The sequence below is a fragment of the Xenopus laevis genome, chromosome 3L, assembly GCF_017654675.1.
Source record: "Xenopus laevis strain J_2021 chromosome 3L, Xenopus_laevis_v10.1, whole genome shotgun sequence".
NCBI classification, from domain to species: domain Eukaryota; kingdom Metazoa; phylum Chordata; class Amphibia; order Anura; family Pipidae; genus Xenopus; species Xenopus laevis.
This window is the reverse complement of record NC_054375.1, coordinates 89,755,662-89,771,530: the sequence shown is the minus strand read 5'-3', so window position 1 is coordinate 89,771,530 and position 15,869 is coordinate 89,755,662. Positions and strand designations below refer to the sequence as shown.

The 15,869-nt window shown below is 38.0% G+C and overlaps 1 protein-coding gene across 1 annotated transcript in view; it reads left to right on the top strand.

Moving 5' to 3' along the window:
• The first annotated feature begins 324 nt into the window (after positions 1 to 324).
• tmem110l.L (transmembrane protein 110, like L homeolog) overlaps positions 325 to 15,869 on the top strand; it is a 28,432-nt gene continuing 12,887 nt past the window's right edge. Inside the window, 4 exon segments of the mRNA NM_001086427.1 lie at positions 325 to 600; positions 10,898 to 10,946; positions 11,465 to 11,560; positions 12,786 to 12,907. Of these exon segments, the coding sequence (NP_001079896.2) occupies positions 450 to 600; positions 10,898 to 10,946; positions 11,465 to 11,560; positions 12,786 to 12,907 (418 nt within the window). The 5' untranslated portion in view covers positions 325 to 449.

The following is a 15,869-nucleotide window of genomic DNA, read 5'->3' as shown; positions in this document are numbered from 1 at the left end:
CTACATCACATTGCATGCTGGGTATTGTAGTTTTACATTAACCTTGGCAGCAGACAACTACATTGCCCAACATACTCTATGTACTGCCTAATTAAGGATTCACTGAGAATCAGGAAAATTACATTTGAAGTTTTTATATTTAAAGCAAAATGTTGGTGGACTTCCAAAGCACAAAGCCCCTGATGCTCCAAAAACTGGTGGTTTTGTACTTTAAAAAGTTTGGTGACTTTGCGGAAGTGGTGTCGATAGCAGGAGAGATTGAAGCAGGAAATTTAGGCAATTTGTGGAAGAATTGTCTTGGAGGGGGAGGGATTGTGTGTGTCTGTGTGTGGGAGATTGTGTCGGGGGAGGGACAGACATGCTTTTGTTGTTAGAGAAAGTGTTGGGATGAGGTTGTGTTTTTTGGATTACTCTTCCAACGAACTGCAGACTTTCTAGGAAAGTCTGAAATGGAGGGTACAAATGTCCTCAAGATTTTGACCAATATGACTGACATAATAAGATCTGCTCCCCAGGGCTGCAATAATGGGGCGCTCATGGATCACTTTGGTGTCCTTATCCAAGGAGTGCTGGCAGTGGTGGCATTCAGCACATTAATGTGTAAGTATTACATACATTGTTTGGTAATTGCATTGGATACAGTCAGTACGACAAACTGATTCTAGTGCTTAGTGCATGGCTATTAGAGTTTCATTGCTACTCCAGTACTAAAGTTAGGTACTTGTAATTATGGCAGTGTTTCCTTTGCATTCAGTAGGTAATGGTATACTAACTGCAGTGGAAATACTTACAGTTGATTAGTGGAGAAGTGCATACTCATTTATGATTGGATAGGGACGAATCCTGGTTTTCTCAAGGGTGCCAAACTATTCACTGAGCATTTTCATTTAATTTTCATTTTTTGGTCTCAAAAGTGAGTAGAAACATTACTGCAATTATAAAGAAAACAGTGGCCAGTTTCTTTAGCACAAGCCCTGTTCATTGCACTTATGTTGAATAAGGGGGTATATTACAGTTTACCTCAAAAATCTCAAGCAGAGGCAGAACAGAGTAGTAAATAGTTTAAAAATAAAAATAAAAAAAAGACCCCATCTTGGAATATTTCTCATACCTTATTATGAGAAAAATTAACATTCAATATGTGAGTGCTGAAAGTCATTACATGTAGATTGGTAATTTCCCCTTCAATCAATGTAGCTGAGCTGTGGTCTCCCATCCCGGAGTAGGCTGCCATAGTGCAAGCACAAGTGTGGCTGTGGTGAGCTGCCATAGTGCAAGCAATGGGAGCCATGGAATATCATGTAGACATTTTCCATCAATTTTATGATGAAAATCTGTAAGCACTCGCATGCTTGGGATGACCAATCTCCAGTGGTTGCCTATGGCCAGGTACAGTTCTTGAGGAAATGCATTTGCCAGGCAGATTGTGGTTTTGCTGCAAAATTTTACAGTTTTTTTAAAGCAGTGGTGGGTCCAAACCCAATGGGGTTTGAATCTGGGCAAATTTTTTGGAGCTCTTACAGTTTGAACTTTTTTGAGACCCACCAAAGTTCATCCTAATATATAAATATAAAATCTCAGTCCACCTCTCCTGTTTCTCAGAGAATCCTTAGTTAGGCAGTGCCCATGCTGGGTAATGTTGCCTGCTACTATGGTTAATGTAAAGCTACAATACCATGTATGTAATGGAACTGTCTGGTGCTCAAAAAATGGTACGTGTATCTGTGATTGATCCTCAAGCTGTAGAGCTGTAGTTCAACACAGCAATTTAGTAACAGGCAGGCACCACTCAATGCAGTTCAACACATCCATATGAATATCTTACTGACATGTCTGGGGTTAATGCATGTGAGGGCCACAATATATCTGTCGGTTCAACCATGTAAAAAAGCGGGGTGTTTTTGTTAACTGGCTGTCGTATAATAGGTGTGTGGCTGCAAAGTGGGGGTGTCCAGAAAAAATGTCCACTGTACTATGCTCCTCAGTTAATAGTGCTGAATCCATTTCTTAAATACCTGGATTTTCTAGTAAACTTTAATTTTCTGGTCCATATTATCTAATGTAAGTGCCCAGGGCATGCTGGATAATGCAGATATACTTTATGGAGGAGCCAGCAGCATATGTTGAATTAATACTACAATAATCTACATGTACTGATCACAGTGTACACAGGACAAAACCGTTATCCCAGTATGCAGTGGATAATACTTGGACACCCAAACATTGGCCATTGTTAGTGCTGAATCGGTAGAATTCTATTGTTTCTGTCTGTATATCTGAGGATTCAGCTCAACACATGTATTGGAACAGAGATCTTTCTTGGAAAGATCTTTTCCAAGGAAGATCGTAATTGTTACATCTATGGCCACCTTTAGACTTGGCAACCGTAACCCTAGTTGTTGGTACAAACCTGACTTAAAACTAGAATTGTTAGTGGGGCACTAGAGATATATATTTTAAATAACTGAAAACCTCTGCTTCACGTAATTTATAGCTGTAATTATTGTGCATTGTTTTCCTTCTCATTGAAAATGTTTATTTTTGTGACAGTATACAGTAGGACACAATCATAAAGGTTGTGTTTTGGTTTCAATTGACAGTAGAGATTGACTATAGAATACTTGTACTGTATATGCTTCATATACAGGAAGTCCTCTACAGTAAATAATAATAGGACTGTGTACGTGTTATCTTGGGGACCAGGGGATTATCCGTGTTTGAGTCTAAGACAATTAAAAACGGGTGTAGCCATAATAAGCTTGATATGACACTAACCCCTTCTGAAGCACTGATCATCCCCTGAGCCCCAAGCAACTTTCCAATATACCGTTATTAAAGACTGTCAGTAGTTTTAAAGTTATTTGAAAATGTAATTGATATTGAAAGCAGAATTTATATGACAATGTAGCAGAAGTCATAAAAGGCAAGTTTCCTGGGATTATCATGAAAAATATCAGCAATAACTGTGTAGATACATTGGAAGAATAAATATATATTTGTGCACTATGAATGAATACTTTGTATTTGTAACATGCAACGTAATAACATAATGTGTGTACAAATTCTGATTTATACTTGCATGGCCCAAGAAATACACTAGGGGGCAACATAGTGCCAATGATTTGCCTTTGGTCATGTTGGTTTCACTACAGTCAGTCTGTACCGAGAGATCTACTCGGATTGGGATGTATTCTAATCACATAAACTGGGCACCTTAATGTAAAAAAGAAAACTAAAGGCAGAATAGGTGAGCTAAAGGATACTTAAGGCAAGTTAAAGATGCAAGTTACTGATTTTATTTTGTCGGATGAAGATACACAGCATTCAGTGTTCCCTTTCGACAGCCATGCCTGTCAAATCCATTTTAGTTTACACAGATCAGATTTTTCTATCAGTCTCTACATCGAACTTGTAGGATGTGTTCTGTCGATCTGTCACCATCTTACAAAATCTAGTAGTTAATCCTTAATGTGACACAGTTATTCTAAATATTATACTGTACTAGTGATTTTTTACTTGCAAAGTTCTGACTGGATGCTTGATTAAATGTCCAGTGTTTATAAAAGAGCCCCAATGATGGGAATGTTCCCTATGTTGGAAGTAATCAAACTATATATGTCTTTGTTTATTTCTCTGATAATTCATGGACTGGCTTAGTGCTGAACATAATGTGTATTTATTTTGTGATCGATATTTAAATTGATGCAAAAAGTATTTATTTACTTAAAAAAACGCATGAAATTGTTTAAATGGATTATATATTTATGAGCTGCTCCCAAATATGCAGAATAACCAATGCCACTGCATTTACTGAAACTTTTAATGGTTCCCTATGGGGGTTAGTAATCAAACTCTGAATACTAAAATCATGAAAAATTCTGATTTTTTTTTGACAAAAAACACAGATTTTTTTTGGAATTTATTATACCACGAGGCTGAAAAAGTCAGAATCCAAAATCTGCCATCTCAAAGCTGTCGGAGTCCTGTAGAAGTCAATGGCAAAGGTCCCATTTCAATATCCTGGTCAGCGATGAGTTTCGGGCAAAAGTCAGATTTTTTTCAGATTTTGGCACCAAAAGGCAGATTTTGGCAGGTAAATCTGATTTTTTGGTGGGAAATCTGACTTTTGGTGGGAAAATCCGATTTTTTTTTTTGCCCGAATCAATTTTAGCGAGCTTTTTCTATGATACATAAGGTCCAATCTGCAATTTGGAGTTGGTCTGACTTTTTTAATAGAAATAATGAGATAAATCCAGACTTTGATAAATAACCCCCTAAGTGTTTGACTTTTCAGAGATCCTTGATTTATAGACAGCCATTAAAATGGAATTTTTTATATGGCTTTTTAGCAGCTGTTAGGACTGTGCCACATTTTGCAGCTCTGTAGACTGGCACTAACATTCTCAATCACCCCCAATGCAACTGCCTGTCCCTGTCAGTTCCATCGGCGATCCAATGGTTACTGCCGCCTGAGGCAGCAGCCCAGATGCCACCCCCCCTCTCCCGCTCTGCGCTTAAAAATCAGCGTCGGAGCAGGTCAAAAGGGGGCAGCATCACTAGTGCATTGAGCGCAATTGCTCTCTCTGCACTAGCAGAACCGAATTTCAGGGTTAAAACCCGGAAATCCGGCTCTTAAAGTTACAAGAGGCGGCTTTTTGCTGCCCCTTGTAACTGGCCGCTCACTGCCAGCTAATGCAAGGGTCTCACCTTGCCTCATGGCAGGAGCAACCCTGGATTTGTGGAAAGACCACCAAGGCCCGGGCCTAGGGCGGCAGGATTTTAGGGGGTGGCATGCTGCCCAACCACACTCACATTGGTTCAGAAACACTGGGGATTTGCTGGAGAAACAATCATTTTTAAAATTTCCCGTGTGCCAATTCCCAACACTGGGGATTTGCTGGAGATACAATCATTTTTCAAATTTCCCATGTGCCAATTCCCATTGCTTCAGTCCCAATGATGACCATTTGAATAAAGGGGAGGGGACATGGGTGATGAACGGCAGTGGGCCTAGGGACGGAGCGGCCCTGGTCAGTGCACTTGAGGCTCAAGCGTTTATTCAAAAGGAAATGATGCCTAAAAGCCCTAGTGGCTGTCTTACTAGAAATTTTTGAATGTGACATTGAATTTTCAGGTTATAAAAACTCCAATTTTGAGAGTTGTTCAAGATTTTTTATACCCCGAAGCTGGAAATAGCTTGAATCCGAAAAATACACTTCAAGGTCATGTAGAAGTCAGCGGCAGAGGTCAATTCAACCATTTAAAGATGTTTGTAACTTTCATGATGCTCGAGTTTTTTTAGGTGAGTTTTGCTCGAAAAGGTTTTTTCCCACTAAACACTCGATGTATTGGAGTTTTTTACCCTGACTACACTGATTCGACATTTTCCATAAATTAGAAAACATTTGAGTTGTGAGTTTATTCGAGGTGTAAAAAACCTCGCAAACCACTAAAACTCAACCTTTGATAAATAACCCTCTAAATAACATTGAGCCCTGACTTATTCAAATAAAGATAATAGAATTCTCTAAGTAGAAGCTTGTTTATTTTCCTGTGGATTATAACTAAACTTGACATTGATATGATTTGAGCCCATTACACACTAAACATGAAATTCAAAATGCTCAGCAAAATCGAGTTTAGGTATTCACTGATAATGGCAGGCTAAAGGTTTGTTTAGAGAACATGATTAGCTGAACGTGTTGCTTCAGCAGTTTTTATCACTGTGATTTTCTTACTCCATTGACAAGAGTTTAGTGGGTTCCAGTAAGTAATATATAACAGGCAGGGCCGCCATCAGGGGGGCACAGGGGGTACAAGTGTACCGGGCCCGGCAGTGCTGAACTTCTCGAAAGAGCTGGTCCCCCTTTACAGCGCGGAAGCCATGCCGCTTCCTTCCGAAGTCCCAAACAGCCAAAATGCAGAAGTGCAGAAATTCCCGAAGCGCCAAAAAGACCCGTAGCCGAAGTCTCGAATAGGCGAAAAACAAATTGCAAATTGTCTCAGAATATCACTTTCTACAGCATACTAAGTTAATTTAAAGGTGAACAACCCCTTCAAGTTTGAAGTCAGGAGCATGCTCAGTAGGGCTGAAAGTGCTGCTGTGGAGAAGAGAGCAACTTGCATTGAAAACTCTATTTTACATCCCCTGATTTTATGTTTTCCAACATTTTACATGGTTTTTATGTGGTCCCACCAATACATAGAATGCATTTTTCAATGGCTGCGAATTTATTCGGCAGGCGCGAATTCGCGGCGAATTAGCGCGATTCGTCGCCAGCGAATAAATTCGCGAAACGCCCGCGAAATTCGCGGCAATTTTTTTCCGAAAAACGGACGCCGGCGTAAAAAAACAGGCGTCGGCGTCAAAATCGAGATCGTGAATTTTTCGCCATTTCGTGGCGAAGCTAAACGCCGCAAATTCGCCCATCACTAAAAATGTTTTGTGATGGTGCACTACCATTTTAAGGGCTCAGATTCAGTCACATCTCCAGTTCTATTGTTATACTGTAATCTATGTTTGTTAAATTGTTTAAGGCTCCTGTTTGTTGTTAATTATTGTAAAGGCTCTTCACAGATATCTGACATTATATAACTAAATCAGGATAATAAAATCCTGGGGTTAATCCAAACCCTAACCAAATTTCTGATCCAGTGCATACCTACAAATAGGGGGCACATTGGGTTGCCACCTGGCCAGTATTTTAACGGCCTGGCTGGTAAAGCTGATGGTTGATCCCAATGTCATTAATCGGGAAAAAATTTAAATATATAGGAAGTCGAGAATTTTTTTTCTCGGAAAAGGTGCCAATCATTATGCCCTAAATCTGTGATGTCCCTAAATATTTTTTTCATGGCAATCATCAGTGAAATGTTTTACCTTTTGAGATATTTCTATATAGTACTTCTGACAGCATGTAATGCAACCTCAGACAGAATTTCAGGGTAAAGTCCACTGCAAAAACAAGTTATAGTACACAAGGCTAAAATCTAGCTAGAGGTTATGTATACATTGAGATAGAAATCAGATTAAGCATGGACTAAAATGTTAGCTAATACAGTGCCACTGTGGTAGAATTAATCTGAATTCTTGGTATCAGTTATAAGTCTGGGATGGGGTGTTAAAAGAGATGTAAACACTTCCTGGGCAATTTTTACTTTCGTGTCAATGCAAGAACTTATTTATTTTCTACCGGTACTTCTTTGGTTGCATAGCTTGTTCCCAGTTTGGTAAGCTGCAACTGGCAATATGCACACTGACCACAGATCAGCTTTTGGTGCGGATGTCCTTCCTTGCTAATCGCCAGCTGGGAATAAAAGTGATGTTGAGGAAGCTGGGCACATCAACAGTTCTGAAAGTGGGAGGATATATAGTGATGCCCCTAACTGGAGGGCCACAGATTGCTGTCTGGATGGTTCTCTTTAAAATGAATAATGTCTGTACCAGTATGGGGTTGCATGTAAAAGCCTGACAATTATCCACAAAACTCTGCTAAAACCTATCCTCAGAATTGGGGGTTTGATTTAATTTGGATTTCATCTACAATATTTAACACAGGGTGTCAAATGAAATTAATAAGCTTTTGTTGTTTTTACTTATTTCAAGTACATTGTTCTTTTTATTTTGATATTAAATCCTGCAAAGCCTGCCAAACTGGGTTTTGGGGCTATATGTGGCTCTTCTTTCCTAATTCAGCATGTGCATCTGCATATCTGACTCCATTAAATCTTTCTGCTGGTTGTATGGAAACATCAATGTTTATAGCTAATTTATTTTGGTTTTGCCATGCTGCATGTGCCATTACATTCGTAACATAGCAAAGATCATAGGTGTGCCAAACAAAGAAGTGCAGGACCTCCTTACACCCGTGGGTTCAGGCTGGCTTATGCAGATGATCACCAGGTTGCAGGTGGGCTTGGGTTCATCTTTTCCTTCCACTCTCCCTGCCTTAAACTGCCGGCTTCTGCCAGCGGCAGCTTCTAGTTGTACATGTGTGCCTATGCCGTCCCATTTTGTGATATTTGAGATGGGCGGGTACTGCAGGGGTCTATTAATAGAGACTGCGCACCAGGTCAGGTAGGGTTTGAGTTGGGAGGGATCAAGTTAGTGTTAGCTGTGGATCCTATTTTTGTCGACCTGCACATCACTACGACCTGATTTTATAGTATATAGTATGTGGTGCACAAAGGGTAAATCAAACACAGGTGCTAAAATAATTTTTAAGCAGATGTAGAACTTGAACAGCCAAGTCGTATCTGATAGCTCCAACTGACGGCAATCTTCCTTAAGCAGAATAATTTAATTGAAAGAGGAATTAACCTAAAAATAAAATAGTATAACAATATCTGTCTGTCATTGTATTCTCTGCTTGGCAGTTCCAAAACAATGTAGTAGAAGTGGGCTGATTAAAAGAAGTGAAGCATGCAAGACTGCCATCTGCTATATTGTTCCAAAGACAGAACTTGCTTTCAGTTGCAATTGCATCTACAAATGACTTTGAAAATCTGTAAATAATATGTACTGAAAAGTTGCTTATAATTATATTTTTTCTCATTAGGCAAAATGTTAATTTTTATTTGCTTCCCCTTTGTCCATGTAAATGCTGAGTTCCATCAGGAATCTCTCCACTTAAAGGAGAAGGAAAGGCTTTATACACTTGGGGGGTGCCAAATTATAGGCACCCCCCCAAGGGATTGTATTGATTTACCTAAAACCCCAGGCCGGTGCTCCTATCAGCAGAAAACTGCACTGGCCTGTGGTTGCACCAGTGAGCACCACAGAGAGAGCCTCTTCCTCTTTACTTTGCGCGGCTACGCATGCACAGTAGAACAAAATGCTAAACTTTAACTAAAAAGTTGGCTATTTCGTTCAACTGCGCATGGATTTGCCCCAGGAAATTTGAAGAATGAAGATGCCAGAAGAGGACTCTGTGGTGCTCACTGTTATAACCCCGGGCCGGTGCAGTTTTCTGCTGATAGGAGCACCAGCCCAGGGTTTCAGGTAAGTACGGTATATACAATCGCTTGGGTGCCTAACATTTGGCACCCCAAGTGTACAAAGCCGTTCCTTCTCTTTTAAGGCTAACTGGCAGCTACAGGATTAAATCAGCAGTTTGGGTTAAGGCTGGCTACTAAATGTACAAAGATTCATACAGACATTTGTACTGCTTGATTGCTGCTAGGTACAGAGAGCTGCATTATCATTCTGGAGGAAGCATACCTATATTGTATCTTACCTGTCATGGAGGCATCTGTGTGTTGGCTGTGTATAAAGGCACACTAGGCATTTTCTCTAGCATATGCATAGTATTCTGTCCATAAATAGAATATACTTGGGGGCAGATTTATCAAAATATGAGATAAGAGCTCACCACAAAACAATTCACTCAGTTGTATTCATTTTTTGGGTTTTTATAGAAGCATATTTAACAAAGTGAAAGTTTAAGTTCCCCATTTGATAAATACCAATAGAAAGTGGGTGAATTTTTCTCTGGTGAGCTCTAGCCTCACATTTTGATAAATCTTCCCCTTAATATACTTTTTATATCATACTTATAATATAATTTACCAGCTGCACTGTGTTTTCATGTGATTCCTGTACCAAACTATTATTTTCATTCTCCTTTCCACCCAGAAAGGCTTTCACTTAAGTAGTAAGTAACATTTCCCTCCATTTTGCTTTCCTCCCTTTGGTTATTTGGAGTAGTTTATGGTACATGAATATAGATTTTTGAATATAGAAAATGTAGGTGTTTTTTAATTAAAAGTAGTTTAATTGATTTTTCATCTTTAACGTTGTAAGATACAGCCCTAATTATCATTTTTAAGATCTATATTTCTAACACCTTTGCTTTGATCAGTATAATCCACTGATTTCAGTTTATACAGGGATACTTTTGAAAGGTGTATTCACTAGCTTACATTTCTTTGCTGGTAAAATATTACTAGATTTTAGTTGCTGAGCAAACAGAGGGCTGCTTTGTATAATTCTCTGAATCCGAGTGATGCTTCACCTCTTGGTATAAGTGGTTAAACATTCACCTGCTGCTCCTGTACATACATATTTCATTTAAAAAATTGTGTTTGAAACCTGAAATGCATGTAATGCATTTTTGCACAAATAAAAGATGTGTGTTATTGCCCTAAAAAGGGTCTTTGTTTTGAGAGCAACATCCAAGGGGTTGGAGAGTAACATGTTGTTCATTAGCCAGTTGTTGGAGATCACCGCCCTAGGAGACTGGAATGTTCACCTGTTCAAACCCACAAAATTAATTGCAGAATACAAGCAAAAAAACTGTGATCTTTCTCTCTCTCATCTCTGCTTAGATTGACCGCATTAGAACAGGAAATTGCTGCCGTCAAAAACTGTAAAGTTAAGGCCAAGTTCTCTTGAAGAGTTGACGAAAGAGTTTGCCATACACACTAATACATATTTTTATTGCCATTCAGCAATGGTTTTTATATATATCTTCCTATAGCATATATCAAATCAATGATGTGGAAATCTGCCTTAGCCCAATCACATATAAAGACAACAAGTAGCAGATGTTAAAAAAGAACTATGGGAAACATGGAGAATAGTCCAGCCTCACATTCAGAGCATGTCATTAGGTTCTCCAACTTCACATTCAGAGTATTTCATTAGTTTCTTTAGTGGATAGCAGAGTTCCTGCAGATTTTGCAACGTGTATTACTTGGACCAAAGTAGAAGCATGCAACATGTCAGACCTAATGGTTTTCAGCTGCATTGCAAGTCACGTCTGATCCAATTCTACCAGCTAAAATCCAATTAAAATTGCAGAAAAACCTAAATATCTGTTCTAAGTTTCAATGTATCTATATTCCTGGTAAATATTAATAGGATAAATGCTTTTTTTTGTCTGTTTTTACATTTTAGTAAAGCGTTGTAGGGAACCAAAAGAACAAAGACGTCCATGGAAAATTTGGTAAGGCTATTAGCAGGTAATTTATTGTTTAGTGTCATAGCTTTCACATCATCAAAACGGACACATGATTCTGTCAAAATCTAAACACAAGGCTGTTAGTACTGTATTTAAGACATGACAGCTGCATAAAATACATTTCATATTTTTGCCATTATTAACAGTATTATGTATATACATACAAAACTTTAGTAATACCAAACCTTACTTTTCAAAATGCTAAATAATATTACTGTTGCCTAAATTGGCACTTTATTTCCTTATAAGTAATTCTTTAGGCTTGCCAACCACATTTAGGTATTCAGAATGTTGACAAGCATACCGAGAGGGTAACACAGGCTGGCAGTAATATTATATTATTATATCAAGAAGCTGCTATACATGGGATTTCATATCTCAGACCTGTAAATAACATTATGGGACAGGGTGCTGATTAACCTTTATTCAGTTCTATAAGTTAAATGTATTTTTCTACCTTTCCATTTCTGGAGACATACAATACTTCTTTTATTAATAAATAGGTTTTATGATACTTCCAAACAAGCTATCGGTGCTCTGTTCATTCATTTTACAAACGTCTTTCTCTCAGACTTGACTGAAAAGGACCCCTGCTCATTGTGAGTATTGCCTAATAGATCTGCTGAAATGGATTCCTAGGCGACCCTTCTTTCAGCCTCTAAGCTGCTTTCACTTACTATTTCTCACTATTGTTTAGCAATCCAGCTGCCAGACTATAAATCTACCACATCCTAACAGCTGCTGAGTATTTCGGCATTATCTGTGTGTGATTTTCACGAATGCCATTGGAACTCTGCACATGAACCTGGAACACCTTAAGGTCCCATACACAACTGCATACACAAGTTCTAATCCAGGTCCTTAGGATGTACCGTGGAGCTGACTGACTTGACATAAATGTACTTAATGATATAGTGTGGCACATGCACAGTTGAATAAAAAAGTAACAAAAAGCAAGCCTATATGAGCCTGTTAATTGGCCCACAGCATAACACCAATTAGTCCACAGACTAAATGGACAGATACTGTGAGGGGGCCATATACATATATAGCACTCTACTATTCTACAAATATAGAGCCACTGTCTAAACATTCCGAGCTGCAAAGTCCTTTCAGTAGAGCTCAGGAAATTTTCAATCAGGGCAAACAATTCTCAATCCACCAGGATCATGTGTCTTAATAGTCCCCTTAAAGAGGGGTGGTTCACCTTTGAGGTGACTTTTAGTATGTTATAGCATGTCCAATTCCCATAAACTTTGCAATTGGTGTTCATTATTTATATTTTAGAGTTTTTGAGTTATTTGCCTCTTTCCAGCTTTCAAATGGGGCCACTGACCCCCATCTAAAAAAGCAAATACTCTGCAAGGCTACAAATGTATTGTTATTGCTACTTTTTATTGTTCAGCTTTCTGTTCAGACTCTCTCCTATTCATATTCCAGCCTCTTATTAAAATCAGTATATGGTTGCTAGGGTCATTTGGACCGTAGCACCCAGATTGTTTTATTTCTAACTGGAGAGTTGCTAAATACAACGCTAACCCAAAAACCACAAATAATGAAACAATGAAAACCAACTGCAAATTGCCTCAGAATATCATTCTCTTCATTATACTAAAAGTTAACTCAAAGGTGAACAACCACTTTAATTGCCATACATGCCAAAATAATTGGCATGATGTATTTGAATTAATCTAGCAATTGCCTTCAATACAGGCCTGCATATACAGCATCTTCCTGCATAATGATAACATTTGCTTTTACTGCTCAGATAAAGAAATCAATGCATTCAGTCTTGCAACTGTCTCTATCTTCTCATTTGTTTAGATACCTTATGAATTTTCTACTTGATGCTACACTTGGCATGTTGGTCATCTGGATTTGTGTGAAAATTGTGTCTGTGATCGTAGAAAGGCGACAGTCCACACTCCTAGTGTTTGGGGAATATGGTAAGCTTATGGGGCTTTACTGTTATACTCTTTTAGAGTATAGCAATCTGAACAGTTTATTCCAAGATGTGCTTTAAAATGCACTTACTGCAGGCACTCTAATCTTTAATTATTCAGTGAGACCTGTTTCAGTGTCTCACTCTTCAGTGTTTGTCCATTGAAGCCCCTAGAGGTAATTGCCTTGTTAGAGATTTTTATATAATATGTTGTTGCTTGTTTTATTTTTTCAGCTTCACACCCAATTCTAAAGAATTTCAAACTAATTATAAATACATTTACTACAGATTTACATAAGTGTGCAGGTGGACTAGTAGTATTAAGGTTTAAATTGATTATGCATATTCTGTGGATCTGCCAGATAATAGTTTTCTTATTATTTAATAATACTTTTATTCCCCTTTGTGTTTACATGCATCCAAATCATATTATGTTGTATAATAGCATGATAGCAATTTACTGTTGCAGAAGAGGGCAGTATTGTGCAGCTTTATTCTGCAAGAAAATATGGCAACAAATGGCTGCTTTTTTACAGCTGTCTGTATAGTTTTATCTAAAACAAAATATGGAATCATGCTTTTAAAAGTCAGTAACATGCTTACATCTGCTTAGAAAAATTCATATTTGGATTTATTTGTAACAATTGGAACTGCCAGTTGCTTTAAGTAACTGCTGTTTTATGAGCAATTTCATTGTGGCAGTATCCATAAATATTTATATTTGCAACCAATCGTCAATGTAAAGTGTTTGCCAGAAACCTCTCTTATCTGCAAACCAGCAGAGAATTTGTAGTTTGTGGCCCATTAAGAAAATCATCTGACCTGCTACCCAAGAGTGAAGGTGTAGTTCATCTTTAAATTGAAAATTGTGTATTTTAAACTATTTCAGTTTTTATTCAGAGGATCTCCTGTTTGGTTGCTATGGTCCAATGCACGAGAGATTGGAGCATGAATGGCAGAGGGCATGAATTGAAAGATAATTAATAAAATGTAAGAATACAATTGTAGCATCATAGAGCAATAGTTTTTTAGTGCCGGGGACAATGCCCCCTTTGAAAACTATTGTGAACACACACATGCAGTAGCATGGCCTTTGTATATGGTGCTTTATTCTATTTATTATTTTTTCTATTAAAATACAAATAGGGGAATATTGCAATAGCAGGGTCTGTTTGGTGTTGCTAATGCTAATTGATAAGGATATGATTTGCTACATTTGTTCTACCTATTCCTCTACTATTTCTTATATTAACTGATGTCTCCAGTGATCTGATTAAACTTGCTCCTTTGCTGGTACTATCACTTTGTTCAGGATTATCATCACCGGGGGCAGCGAAAAGCAAGTTGCAGAGATTCCGTCACATGCGGGTTTCCTTCAGTATTACATGAGGTGATTTTAGGAGTCTTGCTACCCCACCCCCTGCAAAAAAAGACTTTCTTGCATTTGCCATATGCAATGAGACAAAAGTCCAAGAAAAATCACAATGCTTTCACTTTCCTGTTCAAGTTTCTTATGTACTGTAGTTTGGTTATAAAACGAACTTGCTCAGAGAAAGATTAGCTGATTAATGCATAAACTTTCTATATTTAATTTTTTATTATAATTTTTTGGTCTTTGTATTTAATTTTGTTGCTGAGTGTTTATAGCAGATGTGCCGGGCATGCTAAATTCTCTCCAGAGGGAGGATGCGTGGGATGCTGTTACTGTAGTTGTCATGGCAGTCTATGATCTTTCCGTAACAGATTTTTCCCACATTCTGACATAGCCAAGTCCACAATAAAGGAGTGCATTAATCGAAAAATGAGATGCTAATATTTTTTATATAAAACTGCAGCTATAAATAAGGAGATTTACTCAAGCTTTAAGACCACACAAAACTTTAAGAAGCACCCATTAAAAAGGAAATCTGAAATCTGCAAACTTCATTTGTTCTAGGGAAAGTGCTCCAGCCATAGCAATGGCTTGCTTGTGATGGCAGGCCTCCTAAGGGTGTTTCAGCATAGTGCAGGTAAATGGAAAAAATTCTCTAACTGCATAGAGGGATTGTTGTGATAAATCTTAGAAATAATATAAACAACAAGATGATCCTCTTTAATAAAAGAAGAGTTAGCAAGGAATATAATATAACTGAATTATTAGAAAGAAAGAACATAGAGCAAAATGTAATTGTAAATGATAATTACATGGCTGACTCTATGGACCATAATCAAATTTATATGTTGTATAAAATGTAAGGCCTCTATGCATAAACGCTGAGACTAAATATTGAGCCTTCTGCTAAATTCTTAGATGACAGAATGGTAGTGCCTCTGAGTGTGGGGTAAATAGAAAAATAAATTGATCTCAAAGCAGACAAAGAACTATTAGACACAATTAACAGAGGATCTGGACAGCAATTCATATGGCCTGTTTCAGGTTGAGTTTTGGCTCCTGAGCACTCTTGTCTAAAGTCAAGCTGTCAAGTAGGGGGAAACCATAGTATGTGCAGCCAAATTAGGTAGAGTAGATCAATGTTGGGTCTCTTCCTCTCCGTTATTTTCAGAAGGAATTTTGCATAGAGAAATGGGGGAGGAAAGGCAAAAACGTTTCCACATGAAGGAGAATGTGTTTATCTGCTATTACCTTAAGACCACACTCTAGAAAATAGAAATCTGCACTGTTAACCCCAGAAAAGTTAGTGAATCGGTCAGAAGAAGATTGGCTTGTGTGTTGATCTAGAACCCCAGATTTGTAATGAGAACATATAGTCCCTCTGGGATATGAGTTTTTCAGTAAGATTGAATGGGGTATGGGTAAAAGATCTAACCTTTCTGGAGTAAGTGAAAGGCAAAAGATGTAACCCTAGAGTAAGTGAGAAGCTACTGTTCTCGTTATCCTTAACTGGGAATATCTGGCATTTCAGGGTTCAAAGAGTGAGACCTATTCTTTTGAAAGCTAAAATACTGTAAAGAATGTTCAATGACAT